This window comes from Ornithorhynchus anatinus, chromosome 13 (assembly GCF_004115215.2).
Source record: "Ornithorhynchus anatinus isolate Pmale09 chromosome 13, mOrnAna1.pri.v4, whole genome shotgun sequence".
NCBI classification, from domain to species: domain Eukaryota; kingdom Metazoa; phylum Chordata; class Mammalia; order Monotremata; family Ornithorhynchidae; genus Ornithorhynchus; species Ornithorhynchus anatinus.
Window position 1 is genome coordinate 37,653,049 of NC_041740.1, and position 18,297 is coordinate 37,671,345.

The 18,297-nt window shown below is 51.3% G+C and overlaps 5 protein-coding genes across 5 annotated transcripts; all 5 read right to left on the minus strand.

Annotated features, from left to right (window-relative positions):
- Window positions 1-7,026: 7,026 nt before the first annotated feature.
- Window positions 7,027-8,698, minus strand: LOC120638753 (taste receptor type 2 member 134-like). The gene is made up of 2 exons (XM_039913852.1): window positions 8,681-8,698; window positions 7,027-7,881 (listed from the first exon to the last, which is right to left on the minus strand). Exons 1-2 carry the CDS (start codon window positions 8,696-8,698, stop codon window positions 7,294-7,296), a joined length of 606 nt encoding a protein of 201 aa, XP_039769786.1. The 3' UTR covers window positions 7,027-7,293.
- A 237-nt stretch (window positions 8,699-8,935) lies between these two features.
- LOC120638754 (taste receptor type 2 member 134-like) lies at window positions 8,936-9,862 on the minus strand. The gene has a single exon (XM_039913853.1). The coding sequence runs from the start codon at window positions 9,860-9,862 to the stop codon at window positions 8,936-8,938; it is 927 nt and encodes a 308-aa protein (XP_039769787.1).
- A 1,076-nt stretch (window positions 9,863-10,938) lies between these two features.
- LOC100093045 (taste receptor type 2 member 41-like) lies at window positions 10,939-11,850 on the minus strand. Its single transcript, XM_001521463.3, has one exon. The coding sequence runs from the start codon at window positions 11,848-11,850 to the stop codon at window positions 10,939-10,941; it is 912 nt and encodes a 303-aa protein (XP_001521513.3).
- Window positions 11,851-12,960: 1,110 nt separating this feature from the next.
- Window positions 12,961-13,887, minus strand: LOC100682105 (taste receptor type 2 member 143-like). Its single transcript, XM_003428809.1, has one exon. It carries the CDS (start codon window positions 13,885-13,887, stop codon window positions 12,961-12,963), a length of 927 nt encoding a protein of 308 aa, XP_003428857.1.
- A 1,141-nt stretch (window positions 13,888-15,028) lies between these two features.
- LOC100093042 (taste receptor type 2 member 41-like) lies at window positions 15,029-16,030 on the minus strand. Its single transcript, XM_001521461.2, has one exon. It carries the CDS (start codon window positions 15,950-15,952, stop codon window positions 15,029-15,031), a length of 924 nt encoding a protein of 307 aa, XP_001521511.1. The 5' UTR covers window positions 15,953-16,030.
- Between the last annotated feature and the right edge of the window lie 2,267 nt (window positions 16,031-18,297).

Here is an 18,297-nt window from a genome sequence, read left to right on the forward strand (position 1 = left end):
TGTAGCTATTCCGACGCCCACCCCTTCGGCTTGGCCTCTGGGCTCCTTCCGCTCCTCCCTGCTTCTCTCTGATTCTCCCACTCTCTGACTCTGTCCCTCCTCCATTTCCCTCTCTCTTTCCTCTATAACTCATCTTCTTTCCCGGACTCTCCTTTCCTCCGGCGGCTATTTCCCAAAAGAACTGTTTCTGTCCCCCTCTGCTTCAATATCTATCTCGGTGGTCTCAGAACTGCCCCAACTATTTTTAAGTAGAAGAAACTCCCATCTGAGTGGGTTTAGGGAGGAGGGCCTGTTTTGTCTTGGGTGAGGATGTGTGCGGAGGGAGTGGGAAACAAGATGATAACTCAGTACGTCTACTATCCTCTGAGAGCAGAACAAGGGGGAAATAATGCAGCACGAGGGAGATAGAATAGACTTGAGGAATGACTTCTCGGACGATTGAAATAGGAGCAAGAGAGCCCGTAGAATTTCCTCTGAACGTCTGTGTGAGCTGGCCGGAGAGGAATGGACTGAATGACTTCTCCGTGGAAAGTGAGGAGGCGGAGCTTGGGCAGTGCAGAACCTGTTTGGGGACGAGGGGGGGCCAGGGAGCCTAGCCCTGCAGCCCCCCAGGCGTAGACAGACTTGCGCTTGGCTAGGCGGGATGGGCCGGAGCTTCCTGGAGACAAAGAGAAGGGTGGGCCCTGCTGGAAGGGCAGGCAGAAGCCTGTCTCTTCCCCAGTCCCGGCCTGGGACAGCTGCCAACCCCACTCCCTTCTCCCCCTGGGGCTAAAGGTGCTGCAGCCTGAGACCCTGTAATGCCAGCCCCATCCTCCTCTGCTTGCGTGGCTCCGCTCTGACCCCCTCACAAGGCTCTAGCTGGATGTGGGCCCCTCAGCAGCGGCTTGGTCCCGTGGGCGGCCCCGCTTGCTCCTCTCCCCCCAACCCCTTCTACCTCAACTCGCTACTCTCCTACGCCAACCCAGCCCACTCACCTCATTCCTCTAACGCTTAACCTTCTCACTGTGCCTCCATCTCATCTATCTCGCCGCCGACCTCTCGCCCACGTCTCGCCTCTGGCCTGGAACGCCCTCCCTCCTCATATCCGACAGACAATTACTCTTCCCCCTTTCAAAGCCTTATTGAAGGCACATCTCTTCCAAGAGGCCTTCCCTGACTAAGCCCTTTTCTTTTTTTTAACTCCCTTTTGTGTCTCCTTGACTCTCTCCCTTTGTTCGTCCCCCCTTCCGGCCCCATAGCACTTAGGAATATATCTGTAATTTATGTATTTATATTAATGTCTGTTTGCCCCTCTGGCCTGTTCCCACTGTGGGAAGTGTGTCTTTATATTGTTATACCGTACTCTCCCAAGCACTTAGTACAGCATTCTGCAGTATGCGCTCAATAAATACGATCCACTAACTGACTGACTACCCACCCTTCTGAAGAGGCCAACAGTTTACCTGACTGAGGGTTGGGTGGGAGAACAAAGAGAGGCTGGGCCAAGGCTAGAGGTTACCCGAGAGGACTCTGTATTCTCCCAGGCACTTAGTACAGTGCTCTGCACATAGTAAGCACTCAATAAACACCATTGATTGATTGCATGATTGATTGACTCTCAGCAGAAGCCCCTCTGCGCCAACCAGAGACACGCTGACAACACATTGGCAACATACTGATTTGCTCCCTGCCAGTGGGCCGGAGAAAGGCAGGGCTGATAGGAGCCATCGCAGCAGGCCCTGGGCCAATGAGACCCTTGCTGGCTGAGGACACGGAGCGGCCAGTTTCCTCCAGCCCCTAAGGAGCCGGTCATTCCCGGGCTCCCGCACGGAGTCCCAGTTGGTGCTGCTGGGCCTGGCAGAGGTGGTAGGCCATGACACCGCCTACCCAGAATAGCCGGGACTCCCTGCCCCTCCCCGCCCCTCTCCGCCCCTCCCCACAGACTGCTCTGCCCCAGCCTGGGGTTCTCATAGCTGCTGCCCCCTCCTCGGACCCTAGTGCAGTCTCGTACTGGAGATGTGACTCAGACCGGCACCGGCCCCGAGCTGACCCTGCCACCCAGCCACATCCTTCTGCTCTGCCCTCGGTGTCAATGGGACCGATGCCCTGACACCCCGATGTCTCCATCCCTTAACTGAGGCTCGGAGAGGTTAAGTGACTTGCCCCAGGTCACACAGCAGACAAGGGTCAGAGCTAGGAATAGAACTCAGGTCCTTCTGGAACCCTTTAGAGAAGCAGCGTGGCTCAGTGGAAAGAGCACGGGCTTTGGAGTCAGGGCTCATGAGTTCGAATCCCAGCTCTGCCACTTGTTGGCTGTGTGACTGTGGGCAAGTCACTTAACTTCTCTGTGCCTCAGTTCCCTCATCTGTAAAATGGGGATTAAGACTGTGAGCCCCATGTGGGACAACCTGATTCCCCTATGTCTACCCCAGCGCTTAGAACAGTGCTCGGCACATAGTAAGCGCTTAACAAATACCAACATTATTATTATTATTATCCCAGCTCCGCCACTTGTCAGCTGTGTGACGGTGGGCAAGTCACTTAACTTCTCTGTGCCTCAGTTACCTCATCTGTAAAATGGGGATTAGCTGTGAGCCTCACATGGGACAACCTGATTACCCTGTATCTGCCCCAACGCCTAGAACAGTGCTCTGCACATAGTAAGAGCTTAACAAATACCAACATTATTATTATTATTGTTATTCTGATTCCCAGACCCATGCTCTATCCACTAGGACACGCTGCTTCTCCCTCTTGGCAGAACAGGGCCTGGAACAACGACAGGGGAAGGGGTAGGACCTGGCAGCGGGGAGGTCCCCCGGAGTGGACTTAGGGACCCAGCAGAGAGAGGGGGGAACATGGGTTCTGGAATGAGAAGAGCAATGTCCTGGGGGATTGCGAGGGCTGGAGAGACCGCAAGGCATTTTTCCTTGAAATGAACGATGCCAGCCAAATGGGCACTTCTTCTGCCAGATCCAGGCATCCCGGAACAAAGCAGCGTGGCTCAGCGGAAAGAGCCCGGGCTTGGGAGTCAGAGGTCATGGGTTCGAATCCCGGCTCTGCCACTTGGCAGCTGTGTGAGTGAGGGCGAGTCATGTCACTTCTCTGGGCCTCAGTTCCCTCATCTAGAAAATGGGGATGAAGACTGTGAGCCTCACTTGGGACAACCTGATTACCCCGTATCTACCCCAGCGCTTAGAACAGTGCTCTGCATATAGTAAGCGCTTAACAAATACCGACGTTATTATTATTATTAAAAAGGTAGGGCAGCGGGGGTTGGCACTGATTAGGGCGGAGGAGTTGCCCTGAAGCTGCACTTTGGGAACGAGCCATAGGAGGGCAGCAGAGAACCTGGACGTCATCCTCTGTTGAGGAACCGACAGGCTGCGAAACGCTAAACGAGGTGTTTAAAGGCCATGAGAGCATCTTCCTACCCCCACCTGCAGAGAGGAGGAGGCCAATAAACTCCCAGTCAGAATCAATCTAGACAAGTTAGTTGAGATTTGGAAAACATTCACGAATTGCCCTGTTTTGCATTTCTCTCCCTGCTCTCCCATCTCATCCGGCCCTACTTTTTTTCTTTTAATGGTATTTTGTTAAGGGCCTACCGAGTGCCGAGCACCGTACTAAGCGCTGGGGTAGAGACAAGATAATCGGGTTGGACACAATCCCTGTCCCAAATAGCGCTCAAAGTCTTAACCCTCATTTTACAGATGAGGTAACTGCGGCACTGAGAAGTTAAGTGACTTGCCCAAGATGACACAGCAGACAAGTGCTGGGGTCGGAATTAGAATCCAGGTCCTCTGACTCTCAGGCCCGGGCTTTTTCCACTAGGCTACGTTGTTTCCCTGGCTCCTTCTTACTATCTCTTTATTTCCCTCTGGACTGTAAGCTTGGACCTACTTAGATTCACCACTTAATACTATTTTTATTTGTGATTTAGACCTATTTGTCTGTCTGCCTGTGCTGTGTCCCCCATTACCTCTTGTAAAGTCCCCTAGACTGTAAGCTCCTTGGGGATAGGGAACGTGTCTATCAATTCTGCTATATAGTACTCTCCCAAGCTTTTAATACCATACTCTGCAAACAGTAAGTGCACAGTAAAAACGATCGATTGATTCTTCTCTCCCAACTATTCCTCAATATCCCTCCCTCTAACCCCTTTTCTTTCCCACTTTTGTCCTCCATTTTTCCTCTTTGCCCCCTTTGAACCTTCCATCTTCAACTTCTTTCTCTCTAGCCTCAGGATTTCCTGGGGCAGCTTCCTCTGTCTGTCTCGGTTCAGAGAGAAGTCTTGGACAATAGATAGATTTTTGTCCTCTGTGCCCGGATTTGATTTTATGCTCTAATGAGCTAGAATACTTCCATCCTTGCTCTCCAAAGTGAATCTGTAAAAGACTGACTCCCGCTTAAGATTGAATGTACTGCATGAACCTGGTGTGATCTTTATTAATATAAAAAAAGTAGTCTGCTTGTCTTGCATCCTGGATGACTACATCCAAATAGGCAAGGAAAGGACAAAAACTCCCACAGAGGTCAGCCCGGGGGTGGAGCCAGATGGTGGAGCTTGGGCGATTCCCGTACTGCTCTGGGGGGAGAAAACGTCAAACCATGAGGTAGTGGTGGTGATTTACTGATTTACCTGAGCAACCACAGAGTGCTTGGGCTGGGAAACATTCCTCGGGAGGGAGTGGAAGGCTGAGGAGATCGAGTTTCCAAAATCCTAGGGGGTCAGTTGAGAGAAAGTCCTGCCTGGTGCGGGAAGTGGCAGGGGCCTCTCCCTTAGGTAAAGCCTTTGGGAGCTTTTAGCTGAAAGCTCCTCCTCTTGTCTGTAAGCTCCTTGAAGGCAGGGATCATGTTTACAAACTCCCAAGCACTTAATGTGGTCTCTGCCCACAATAAACACTTAATCAATACAGTTGATCGATTGACTGAGTCTGTAAGAGGGATCCAAGGAAAGAAATCATAAGGACTTCCCATCCCTTAAATCCTGGAGCCCAATTTTGAGCACTTCCTGTTGGAGCACATGTTGTTTTGAAAGAATCTTCCTCTGTATCAATGACAGTATTTTCCCCAGATCATCCTTTCATCTCCACCACAATCTCCACTGCCACTCTATTCAAATAACCGCTCTGGGCGGTGTTCTGGGGTCTGCCCCAGTCATCTGGAGCAGGAGGGAGGGGCTGCAGGCTCAGGAGTGGGGGAGGATGGATGGAAGTCACTATGGGCTCAGTTACTGCTATTCTCTCTCATTAGTTCTCAATTTGCCTATCCGAGATTTGCCTGCTCCCAGCATGAAAGATGACCAGGAAAGAAGATGTGGGTTCAAGGCTGCTCCATTTTGTCCTGGCCGAGACCTCCCAGGATCATGAGCAACAGCGAATCCCTTCTTCGACACCATCCACCTTCACCTTCCCCATCACCCAGCTTTGCTGGGCCTTTAGGAGAGAGGTGACGACTGACCTTTTTCCAGGAGAATGACTCCAGATTGATAGAGTTCTTTTCCCATTGTTCATCTTTGCTCCTCTCCCACTACGGCTCTGCTTGCTGAGTTGCTGAAGAGGGGATGAGGACAATGAGGAAAACTCCTCCAGCTGCAAACATGGCCACAGATCAACATCCCTGGGCCAGTGAACCAGGCCCCATCTCACAGCGTAATCACTCTCAGTATGAGAGCCACGAAGGACAGGGCAAATTGCACTGCTAAGTAGGGGGTTCACTGACAGTACCCACCAACACTCAACACAAGACCTTCCACCTTACGCGGCACTGGGCAGGAGACAGGCTACCTGAAAACAAGATGGTCAGTCATTGGTATTTATTGAGGACTTATTGTGTGCAGAGCACTCTACAGGAGACAGGCTACTGAAAACAAGATGGTCAGTCATTGGTATTTATTGAGGACTTATTGTGTGCAGAGCACTCTACTATGCGATAGGGAGAATACAATACAATAAAGTTGGTAGACACAATCCCTGCCCTCAAGGATCTTACAATCTGGAGGAGGAGACGGATATTAAAATAAATTTCAGATAGGGGAAATGACAGAGTATAGAATATGGAAATAAGTGCTGTGGGCCTGGAAGTGGGGTGAGACTCAAAGTGCTTAAGGGTTACCCCCCTCCCCCGCAGCACAAAGGCCACACAGAGGACAGGACAAATAGGATGGGGAAATGAGGGTTTATTTAGGGAAGGTCTTTGGAAGAGATATGATTTTAGAAGGACTTGCAAGATAAGGAGACTGGTGGTCTGTCATATATGAAGAGGAACAGAGTTCCACACCAGTGGGAGGATGTGAGCAAGGGATTGGCAATAAAACACATGAGATAAAGGTACAGTAAACAGGTTGGCATTAGAGGAGTTAAGTATCTGGGCTGGGTTATGATAGGAGATCAGCAGGTTACAGTAGGAAGAGAGATGATGGAGGACCTCAAAGGTGGGTCGTGAATTTTTGTTTGGTGCAGAGGTGGATGGGTAATCACTGGAGGTTTTTGGTGAGTGGGGAGACATGGAATGAAAGTTTTATTTTTAGAAAAATCATCCAGGCAGCAAGAAATGAAGCAGCGTGGCCTAGTGGATAGAGCAGAGGCCTGGGAGTCAGAGGACCTGGGTTCTAATCCTGGCTCTGACACATACCTGCTGCATGACCTTGGGCAAGTCACTTAACTTCTCTGTACTTCAGTTACTTCATCTGTAAAATGGGGATTAAGAGTGTGAGCCCCATGTGGGACATGGACTGTATCCACACTGATTAACTTGTATCTACTCCAGCACTTGGTACAGTGACTGGCACATACCATCCAAATATCATTAAGAAAAGCAACATAATGAAATAAGAGCTGGAGGAAGGGACGGAAAGGAGGAAGAGAGGTCAGCAAGGAGACTGATTATAGTAGTCAAGGTGGGATATGATAATTGCTTGGATCAGCACAAGAGCAGATTGAATGGAGGTGAAACAGATTCTAGAAATGTTTTGAAGCTTGAAGTGACAGGATTTGGTGGAGAAATCAGGACAAATTCATATGAGGAATGCGAACAAACACCAAGCCCATTGCCTAACAGCAAATTATGATTATGAGCAATCTAGGTGGAACACTGTCAAATTTGCAAAATTTCCACAGGACTTGGCCTTAGTCGGGAGGGATTTTTGCTGCCCCACATGTGGTCAGGCAGGTCAGGACTCGCTGCAGCCCCCTCTCCAAGACACCCCGCATTTTGGGGTTCCTCCAGATCAGCAGGAACGGGTGGCACCTCACAAGAAAATCACCATCTGGATTAGCCACACCCAGGACCAGTTCCTCTCAGTGATTACAGTCAAGGTACAGACCAGAGAGATGAAGTACCAAACATAGAAGAAGAGGAAGGAGGCCAGCGTCGTGAGTGCACGTGCATGAGCCTTGGTGCTGCAGTCCTGCAGGCGAGGGCGTGGTACTGGATGGCTCGTAGGTGTCTCCGGAGGGAGGTGGTCAGCAGGACAGAGGAGATGAGGAGCAGGAGGAATGGGACACACAGTGGGATAAACATCATAGACAGGGCATAGTGTGAATGGAAAGTCTTCTCTTCAGTCTCAGTGCTGGGCCCTGAGTCATTCCTCCAGGTGGCAGGCGTGCTGTCATGGATGATTAAGGGGAGAGCGGAGGCGCAGGAAACCAACATGTAGCCCATTAGGATCAAGGCCACTAACCACAATATCTTCTGCTTCAGCCAGGGGAAGACCGGGTGGGTGAAGATGGCGATTTTGATGCAGTAGAAGAAGCTGAGTTCGGCAGCAAACCAGAAGGAGACAGAGTTCAGAAGGTTCCATAAGGACCTGCAGAGAAGAAGAGAGTGGAGGAGTAATAAGATTTGGGGAAGACCATGGACAAGATCCCTATCAGCATCGATATCCACAGCAGGAGGAACCTGGAGGCCCCCAGGCTGGTCACGATCATGTTGCACGGAGGCAGCTTCCTGTGTCAGACCCACTCTCTGCCCAACAGCCCCACGACGAATCCTTCCCCCAGGATCCCCACCAGCAGCTCCAGCAGGTAAAGGCTGAAAAAGAAGACAGTCAGTGGGGCTGCCAAATCCCCAGCTCCAGTCCCAATCCCCTTAGGCTCCCTGAGCTCTGGACAAGTGAGCAGATTTAATAAGCAGCCGAATGACGGGTGTCCTGAATTCTGCCCCAGTCACCTGGAGCAGGAGGGAGGGGCTGCAGGCTCAGAAGTTGGGGAGGATAGATGTAAATCTCTGTGGGCTCAGCTACTTCTGTTCCCCTCATTAGTTCTCGATTTGCCTGGCCGGGATTTGCCTGCCCCCGGGATGAAAGGTGACCAGGGAAGATGATCCTGCACCATCCTCCTCTTCATTCTGGGATGGACCGTGAAGGGAGATGTAACGATTGGCTTCTTTCCAGGAGAACGGCTCCTGGCGGACTCAGCTCTCTCCCTGCCACTCAACTTTTTTCCTCTCCCACTATCTTCCAGTCAGTCACTCAATAGTCTTTATTGACTGCTAACTGTATGCAGAACACTGCCCTAAACCCTTGGGAGAGTACCCTATAGCAGGGTTGGTAGACACGTTTCCTGCTCACAATTAGCTTACAGTCTAGAAATGAGTTTACAGTCTAGCTCACAGATCAGCTTGCTCTGTTCCCAGGACACTGAGGAGATCTCCCCTGGCCACCAGCAAAGTTGCAGATCAACACAGACAGCCAACCAACTTGGTCCCATCTCAACATTAGTCAACACAAGTGTCAGCACAGGGCAAATTGGGCTGCTAAGTAGGGTGGTCCCCGACGGCACACAGAGATACCCGACCCCAGAACAACCACCCTCCACAGGCACTGAGCAGGGGAGAGAACTGCTACAGTCCAGACAGATGAATAGTAGCAAACCATAGGATTGTGGGTAAGCCAGGCCAGACATGGTCAAGTCTATAAAATTACCGGAGAACCTGGATTTACTGAAGGAGAAATTTATGCTGTCCCACATGGTCTCAAACAGGCTGGGACACGCTGCAGACCCCTCTCTAAGGCCCTCCAGATTTTGGGGTTACTCCACATCAGCAAGAAGGTGTGGCATATTGGGCCCGAGTAAGTAACTGTCTGTACTGGCCACAACCAGGGACTCCCAAATGGAACAATCAAGGCCGAGGTGAAGATCAGGGAGATGAAATACAAAATGTAGAAGAAGAGGAAGGAGGCCAGCATTGCGAGAGCACGGGTGTGAGCCTTGGTGATGCAGTCCTGCAGGCTGGGGCCGTGGTGCTGGATGGCTCGTAGGTGTCTCTGGAGGGAGGTGGTCAACAGGATGGAGGAGACGAGGAGCAGGAAGAACGGGACGCATAATGTGATAAGTGTCACGAATAAGATATAATGTGACTGGAAGGTTTTCCCCTCAACCTCGGTGCTGTTCCCTGAGTCAGTCTTCCAGATGGAGATAAACTTATAGCCAGTGGTGAATGAGATAATGGGGATACAGGAAGCCAGCATGGAGCCAGTGAGGAACCAGGGCACCAGTCCCGAAATCCTTTGCTTCAGCCAGAAGAAGAGGGGATGGGTGAAGGTCGAGATTTTCACACAGTAGAAGAAGCTGAGCCCGGCAGCCATCCAGAAAGAGACAGGGGTCAGTATTGCTGCCAGGGAGGCAAAGAAGATGAAGAAAATACTGTATTGGTAAAATTTGGAGACGATAAAGGCACAGATCCCATTCAGCACTGCAACCCACAACAGGAGGAACCTGGAGGCTCCCAGACCGGCCACAATCATGTCACACAGAGGGAGCTTCCTGCGTCGGATCCACTCGCTGACCAACAACCCCACAATGAATCCATCACCCAGGATCCCCACCAGCAGCACCAGCAGGAAAAGGCTGAAAAAGAAGATGGTTAGTGGGGCCTCCATGTCCCTGGATCCGGAACTCCTGAAGTATGAGCAGAGTCGCCTGCCGGATTGCTGTCGAGACACCGGCAGGAAGTGTTCTGGCGTCTGTCCCAGTCTTCTGGAGCAAGAGTGGGGAAGCTGCAGGCTTAATTGAGGATGCAAATCTCCATGGGCTCAGTTACTGTTGTTCCCCTCATTAGTTTCCCATTTGCTTGTCCAAGATTTGCCTGCTCCTGGTATGAAAGGTGATCCAAGAAAGAAGATCTGGGTTCAGGGCTGCTCTGATTGTCCTGGACAAGACCGCCCAGGGTCATGAGCAACAGGGAGTCTTTCCTCCAGCACCATCCCCTTCCCCATGCTGGGCTAGATGCTGAGGAAAAAGGTGATGACTGATTCAGCTCTCTGCCTGCTACTCATTCTCACTCCTCTCCTACTCAACCCCAACTTGCTGAGCCACTGGGGATGGGACAAGGGCCATGCCCCCACCCTCCAAGTTACCAGCACGGTTACAGCTCAACAAGGCCAGCCAACTGACTAGTCCTCATCTCCCATCATAATCATTATCAGCGTGAGAGGCAGAAAGGAAAAGAAATATTGTGCTGATGATGCCATTCACATATACCTAACACCAGAACTGCCTCCCTCCACATCAATGGGCAGGGGAAAGGCTAGATGCAAACCAGACAATCTGGACAAATGGAAAAAATAATAATAATGATAAACGTGATATTTGTTAAGCACTTCATGCGTGCCAAGCACTGTTCTGAGTGCAGGGGTAGATACAACATAATTGGGTTGAACACAGTCCCTGTCCCACATGGAGCTCACAGTCTTAATCCCCATTTTGCAGATGAGGGAACTGAGGCACAGAGAAGTTAAGTGACTTGCCCAAGGTCACACAGCAGACAAATGGCAGAGCTGGGATTAGAACCCACATCCTCTGACTCCCAGGCCTTTGCTCTTTTCAATAGGCAGTGCTGCTTCCCTGATCCCTAACTGCAAACCACGGGACTCTGGGTAATCCAGGCCAGACATGGTCCAATCAGCAAAATTACTGGGGGTCCTGGCCTTACTTGGAGAGAGGTTTATGCTGTCCCTCACGGTGTCTGGCAGGCTGAGATGTGATGCAGCCTCCTCTCTAAGGCCCGCCGGATTTTGGGGTTGTTCCACGTCAGCAAGAGAGGGTGGCATGTTGTCCCCAAGAAAGTCGCCAGCTGGACTAGCCATATCCAGGAACTGTCAAATGGAATGGTGAAGGCCGAGGTTAAGACCAGAGAGATGAAGTACCAAACATAGAAGGAGAGTAAGGAGGTCAGCGATGCGAGCGCACGCCTGTGAGCCTTGGTGCTACAGTCCTGCAGGCCGGGGCCGTGGTGCTGCATGGCCCTCAGGTGTCTCCGGAGGGAGGTGGCCAGCAGGATGGAGGAGATGAGGAGCAGGAGGACTGGGACACTCATTGGGATGAAGATCATGACCAGGACTTTGAGTGACTGGAAGGTCTTCCAGTCAACCTCAGTTCTGTTCCCAGAGTTGTTACACCAGGTGGAGTTAGCGCTGTTGTGGATAATGAAGGGGAAAGTGGAGACACAGGAAACCAATATGGAACCTATGAGGAACCAAGGCACCATCCCCGAGATCTTCTGCTTCAGCCAGAGGAAGAATGGGTGGGTGAAGGTGGTGATCTTCACGCAGTAGAAGACGCTGAGCCCCGCCGCAAACCAGAAGGAGAACAAGTTCAAAAGGTCCCAGAAAAACATGCAGTAGAAGAGAAATGGGGAGTAATATGGTCTGGGGGAGACCAAGATGCAGATCCCATTCAGCATCGACAACAACAATAGGAAAAACCTGGAGGTTCCTAGGCTGGCCACGATCATGTCGCACGGAGGCAGCTTCCTGCGTCGGACCCACACGCTGCCCAACAGCCCCGCGATGAATCCGTCACCCAGGATCCCCACCAGCAGCACCAGCAGATAAAGGCTGAAAAAGAAGATGGTCAGGGGGGCTGCCATATCCCCGGCTCTGGTCCCAATCCCCTTCGACTCCCTGAGCTCCGGACGAGTGAGCAGATTTAATGAGCAGACAAATGGGGGATGTTCTAGGTTCTGCCCCAGTCACTTGGAGCAGGAGGGAGAGGCTGCAGGTTCAGGAGTTGGGGAGGACGGATGTAAATCTCTCTGGGCTCAGCTACTGCTGTTCCCTTCATTAGTTCTCGATTTGCCTCTCCAAGATTTGCCTGCTCCTGGCACGAAAGGTGACCAGGGAAGATGATCTGGGATAATGGAGTCCCTTTTCCAGCACCATCCTCCTCTCTGTGCTGGGATGGACCGTGAAGGGAGTTGTGGCAATTGGCCTCTTACCAGGAGAATGGCTCTTGATGGACTCAGGTCTCTCCCTGCTACTCATCCTCGTTCTTCTCCCATTATTCTCCAATCAGTTCATCCCTTAATGGTCTTTACTGAGCACGAACTGTATGCAGAGCACTACACTGACCACTTGGAAGAGTACCCAGATAACCGAGTTGGTAGTCACGTTGTTTCGTGGCCTGTCTCCCCCATCTAGACTGATCCTGTCGTCGGGCAGAGATTGTCTCTATCTGTTGTCAAATTGTATTCGCCAAGCGCATAGTACAGTGCCCTGCACATAGTAAGCGCTCAATAAATACGATTGAATGAATGAAGGAATGCCCACAATTAGCTTTCAGTCTAGGAATGAGCTTACAGTCTAGCTCACAGGTCAGTTTGCTGAGTCCCCAGGGAAAGGACCAGGGCACTGCAGAAAACTCCCCTGGCCACCAGCAGATCGACACTCTCAGCCAACAAACATGGTCCCGTCTTTGAGCATAGTCATTTTCAATGCGAGGGTCAGAAAGGACAGGGAAAATTGTGCTGCTAAGTAGGGGGCTCACTGATGGCACAGCAAATACCTGACGGCAGAACCACCACCGACCACGAGCACTATGCAGGGCAGAGGCTAGCTACAAACCAAACACTCTGGACAAATGAACATCATAGAGAACCAGTTGTTGCCTAATAGCAAAGCCTAGGATACTGGGTAATCCAGGCCAGACATGGTCGAGTCTGTAAAGTTACCAGAGGACCTGGACTTACTGAGGGAGAAATTTATGCTGTCCCACACGGTGTCAGACAGGCTGGGACGCGCTGCAGGCCCTTCTCTAAGGCCCCCCAGATTTTGGGGTTGCTCCACATCAGCAAGAAGGCGTGGCATATTGGTCCCGAGTAAGTAACTATCTGGAGCAGCCACAACCAGGGACTGTCAAATGGAGAATTCAAGGCCGAGGTGAAGATCAGGAAGACAAAGTACAAAACGTAGAAGAAGAGGAAGGAGGCCAGTGTTGCTAGTGCGCGGGTGTGAGTCTTGGTGCCGCAGTCCTGCAAGTTTAGGTGGTGGTGCTGCATGGCCCTCAGGTGTCTCAGAAGAGAGACGGTCAAAAAGATGGAGGAGCTGAGGAGCAGGAAGAAGGGGACACAAAATATGATAAACGTCATGATTAGTATATAGTGTGACTGGAAGGTCGTCCCCTCAACCTTGGTGCTGTTCCCTGAAGCAATCTTCTGGACAGAGATGATGTGGTAGCCAATGATGACTGGGATAATGGGGACACAGGAAGCCAGCATGGAGCCAATGAGGAACCAGTGCACAAGTCCCGAAATCCTTTGCTTCAGCCAGAGGAAGAGGGGATGGGTGAAGGTCGAGATTTTCACACAGTAGAAGACGCTGAGCCCGGCAGCCAGCCAGAAGGAGACAAGGCCCAGCACTACTCCCAAAAAGCCAAAGAAGAGGAAAATAATATGGTATTGGTACAGTTCGGAGAAAATAAAAGCACGGATCCCATTCAGCATTGCCACCCACAGCAGGAGGAACCTGGAGGCTCCCAGACCGGCCAAGATCATATCGCATGGAGGCAGCTTCCTGCCTCGGATCCACTTGCTGCACAACAGCCCCGCGATGAATCCGTCACCCAGGATCCCCACCAGCAGCACCAGCAGGTAAAGGCTGAAACAGAAGATGTTCAGTGAGGCCTCCATGTCCCTGGATCTGTGAGCTCCTGAAGAATGAGCAGAGTCTCCTGCCAGATTGCTGTGGAGAGACTGGCCAGGAGGAGCCCTGGAATTTGTCCCAGTCTCCTAGAGCAATAATGGAGATGCTGCAACGTGAGTGGGGATGCTGCAAGGTTAGTGCAGGATGCAAATCTCTGTGGATTCAGTTACTGCTGTTCCCCTCATTAGTTTCGATTTGCTTGTCTGAGATTTGCCTGCTTCTGGTGTGAAAGGTGACCCAGGAAAGAAGATCTGGATTCAGGGCTTCTCCAATTGTCCTGGCCAAGACCCCCGAGGGTCATGAGCAAAAGGGAGTCTCTCCTCCAGCACCACCCATCTCCCCACGCTGGGCTGAGGAGAAAGGTGACGACTGGCCTCTTTCCAGGGACATGACTTCCGACTGATTCAGCTCTCTCCCCACTCCTCATCCTTACTCTTCACCCACTCTACCCCAACTTGCTCAGCCACACGGGAAGGGATGAGAGTCCTGAGGAAATCCATCCCCAGTTACCAGCATAGTTGCAGCTCAACAATCCTGGGCAACTAACTAGTCCTGATCTCACATCATAACATTTTCAGAGTGAGAGTCAGAAAGGACAGGAAAAACTATACTGCTAAGAAGGGTGGGCACTGATGCCATTGACAAATACCCGACACCAGAACTGCTTCCCTCCACAGCACTGGGCGGGGGAGAGGCTAACCGCAAACCAGACAATCTGGACAAACATAATGTAATATAATGGATTTGGATAATATAATAATGATAATTGCGGTATTTGTTAAGCGCATACTGTGTGCCAAGCACTGTTCTAAATACTGGGGTAGATACAAGATAATTGAATTGGATAGAGTTCCTGTCCCACATGGGTCTCAGTCTTAATCCCCATATTGCAGAAGAGGGAACTGAGCCACAGAGAAGTTAAATGACTTGCCCAAGGTCGCACAGCAGACAAATGGCAGAGCCAGGATTGGAATCCAAGTCCTCTGACTCCCAGGTCTTTGCTCTTTCCACTAGGCCATGCTGTTTCCCTGTTCCCTAACTGCAAACCATGGGATTCTGGGTAATCCAGGCCAGATGTGGTCCAGTCAGCAAAATTACTGGGGGACCTCGCCTTACTTGGAGAGGCATTTATGCTGTCCCATACGGTGTCTGGCAGGCTGGGATGTGACGCAGCCCCCTCTCCAAAGCCCCCCGGATTTTGGGGTTGCTCCACGTCAGCAAGAGGGAGTGGCACGTTGTCCCCAAGAAAGTTATCACCTGGAATAGCCAGAACCAGGGACTCCCAGATGGAATGGCCGTGGTCGAGGTGACAATCAGAATGATGAAGTACCAAACATAGAAGGAGAGGAAGGAGGCCAGCATTGCAAGTGCATGGGCATGAGCCTTGGTGCTGCAGTCTTGCAGGCTGGGGCCGTGATGCTGCATGGCTCTCAGGTGTCTCCGGAGGGAGGTGGTCAGCAGGATGGAGGAGATGAGGAGCAGGAGGAACGGGACACTCAGTGGGATGAAGATCACAGGCATGATTTTGAGTGACTGGAAGGTCTTCAACACAGCCTCAGTGCCGTTCTCTGAGTTGTTCATCCAGGGGGGCTTAATGCTGTAATAGATAATGCAGGGGAAAGTCGAGACACAGGAAACAAATACGGAACCTAAGAGGAGCCAGGGCACCATCCCAGAGGTCTTTTGCTTCATCCAGAGGAAGAGTGGGTTGGTGAAGGTGGCGATCTTCAAGCAATAAAAGATGCTGAGTCCCGCCGCAAACCAGAAGGAGAACAAGTTCAAAAGGGCCCAGACAAAACTGCTATAGAAGATAATGGGGGAATAATAAAATTTGGGGATGACCTCGAGGCAAATTCCATTCAGCATCGACACCCACAGCAAGAAAAACCTGGAGGCTCCCAGACTGGCCACGATCATGTCACACGGAGGCAGCTTCCTGCGTCGGACCCATTCCCTGCCAAACAGCCCCGCGAGTAATCCATCACCCAGGATCCCTACCAGCACCTCCAGCAGGAAAAGGCTGAAAAAGAAGATGGTCAGGGCGTCCTCCATATTCCCGGCTCTGGTCCCAATTCTCTTTGGCTCCCTGAGCTCGGGATGAGTGAGCAGATTTAGTGAGCAGCCAAACGCGGGGTGTTCTGGGTTCTGCCCCAGTCACCTGGGACAGGAGGGAGGGGATACAGGCTCAGGAGTTGGGGAGGGTGGATGTAAATCTCTGTGGGCTCAACTACTACTGTTCTCCTCATTAGTTCTCAATTTGCCTGTCCGGGATTTGCCTGAGCCTGGCATGAAAGTTGACCAGGAACAATGATCTGGGATCATGGAATCCCTTCTCCAGCACCATCCTCCTCTCCATGCTGGGATGGTCCACGAGGGCATAATCAACGATTGGCCTCTTTCCAGGAGAAAGTCTCCTCATTGACTCGGATCTTTCCCAGCTACTCATGCTTACACTAAGCTCCAATCAATCAATCACTCAATGTTCTCTATTAAGCGCTTACTGTGTGCAAAGCATTGCATTAAAAGCTTGAGAGAGTACAGTATAACAGAGTTAGTAGAGATGTTCCCTGCCCACAACTAGCTTTCAATCTAGAGATGAGTTACCGTCAAGTTTACAGTTCAGCTTTCTGAGACCCCGGGAAGAGGACCAGGGCGCTGTAAAAATCTCCCCTGGCCACCAGCAGAGTTGCAGATCAAGACTTGTCAGCCAACAAACTTGGTCCTGTCTATGCTAAGTAGGGTAGTCACTGATGGCAAATACAAATACCCGACGCCAGAACCACCACCCTCCATGAGCACTGGGCAGGGGAGAAGCTAGCTACAAACCAGACAGTCTGGACAAATGAACATCATAGAGAACCAGCCGTATCCTAATAGCAAAGCATAGGATTCTGGATAAGTCAAGGCAGTCATGGTCAAATCTGTAAAGTTACCGAAGGACCTGGACTTACTGAGGGAGAAATTTATGATGCACTTCAGGCTCCTCTCTAAGGCCCCCCCGATTTTGAGGCTGCTCCACATCAGCAAGAGAGTGGCACATTGGTCCCAAGTAAGTAACTCTCTGGACCAGCCACAACCAGGGATGTCAAATGGAACAGTACAGTTCGAACTGAAGATCAGGGAGACAAAGTACAAACATAGAAGGAGAGGAAGGAGGCCAGGATCGCGAGCTCAAGGGTATGAGCCTTGGTGCTGCAGTCCTGCAGGCCGGAGTATGGCTCACAGCCGTCTCAGGAGAGAGGTGGTCAAAAGGATGGAGGAGATGAGGAGCAGGAAGGAACGGGACACACAATGTGATAAACATCACGAATAGATATAGTGTGACTGGAAGGTCTTCCCCTCAACCTTGGTGCTGTTCCTTGAAGCAATCTTCTGAGCTGAGATAATGCAGTAACCAATGGTGAACGGGATAATGGGGACACCGGAAGCCAGCATGGAGCCAATGAGGAACCAGGGCACCAGTGGCAAAATCCTTTGCTTCAGCCAGAGGAAGAGGGGATGGGTGAAGATAGAGATTTTCATCTGGTAGATGCCAGCCAAAAAGAAATGGGGTCCAGTACTGCTCTCAGGGAGCCCAAAAGCCTAAGGAAGAGTTCATTGTAATGGTATAATCTGAAGAAGATAAAGGCACAGATCACATTCAGCATTACTACCCACACACAGCAGAAGGAATCTGGAGGCTCCCAGACTGGCCGCGATCATATCGCATGGAGGCAGCTTCCTGAATCAGATCCACTCGCTGCCCAACAGCCCCGCGATGAATCCATCACCCAGGATCCTCACCAACATCATCAGCAGGTAAAGGCTGGAAAAGAAGACAGTTAGTGGGGCCTCCACGTCCCTGGGTCCATGAACTCCCAAAGAGTGAGCAGTTGCCTGCCAGATTGCTGTGGAGACACTGCCTGGGAAGTGCCCTGGAATCTGTCCCAGTCTCCAGGAGCAAAAGTGGGGATGCTACAGGCTTAGTGGGGGATGCAAATCTCTGTGGGTTCAGTTACTGCTGTTCCCCTCATTAGTTTCCGATTTGCTTGTCTGAGATTTGCCTGGTCCAGGTTGAAAGATGACCTAGGAAAGAAGATCTGAGTTCAGGACTGCTTCAGTTGTCCTGGCCAAGACCTCCCAGGGTCATGAGCAACAGGAAGTCTCTCCTCCAGCACCACCCACCTCCCCACGCTGGGCTGGACCCTGAGGAGAAAGGTGATGATTGGTCTCTTTCCAGAAACATGGCTTCAGATTGAATCAGCTCTCTCCCGCTACTCATACTCACTCCACTCCGACTCTACCCCACCTTGCTCAGTCACCGGGGAGCAGACGAGGGTCCTGCAGAAATCACCCCCAGTTACCAGCACGGTTGCAGCTCCTCATCTCACATCATAATCATTTTCATCGCGAGAGAC

What these genes read in the sequence shown, in the direction of transcription:
- LOC120638754 (XM_039913853.1), bottom strand. Translation starts at nt 9,862, where the DNA reads ATGGAGGCCCCACTAACCATCTTCTTTTTCAGCCTTTTCCTGCTGGTG.
- LOC100093045 (XM_001521463.3), bottom strand. Translation starts at nt 11,850, where the DNA reads ATGGCAGCCCCCCTGACCATCTTCTTTTTCAGCCTTTATCTGCTGGTG.
- LOC100682105 (XM_003428809.1), bottom strand. Translation starts at nt 13,887, where the DNA reads ATGGAGGCCTCACTGAACATCTTCTGTTTCAGCCTTTACCTGCTGGTG.
- LOC100093042 (XM_001521461.2), bottom strand. Translation starts at nt 15,952, where the DNA reads ATGGAGGACGCCCTGACCATCTTCTTTTTCAGCCTTTTCCTGCTGGAG.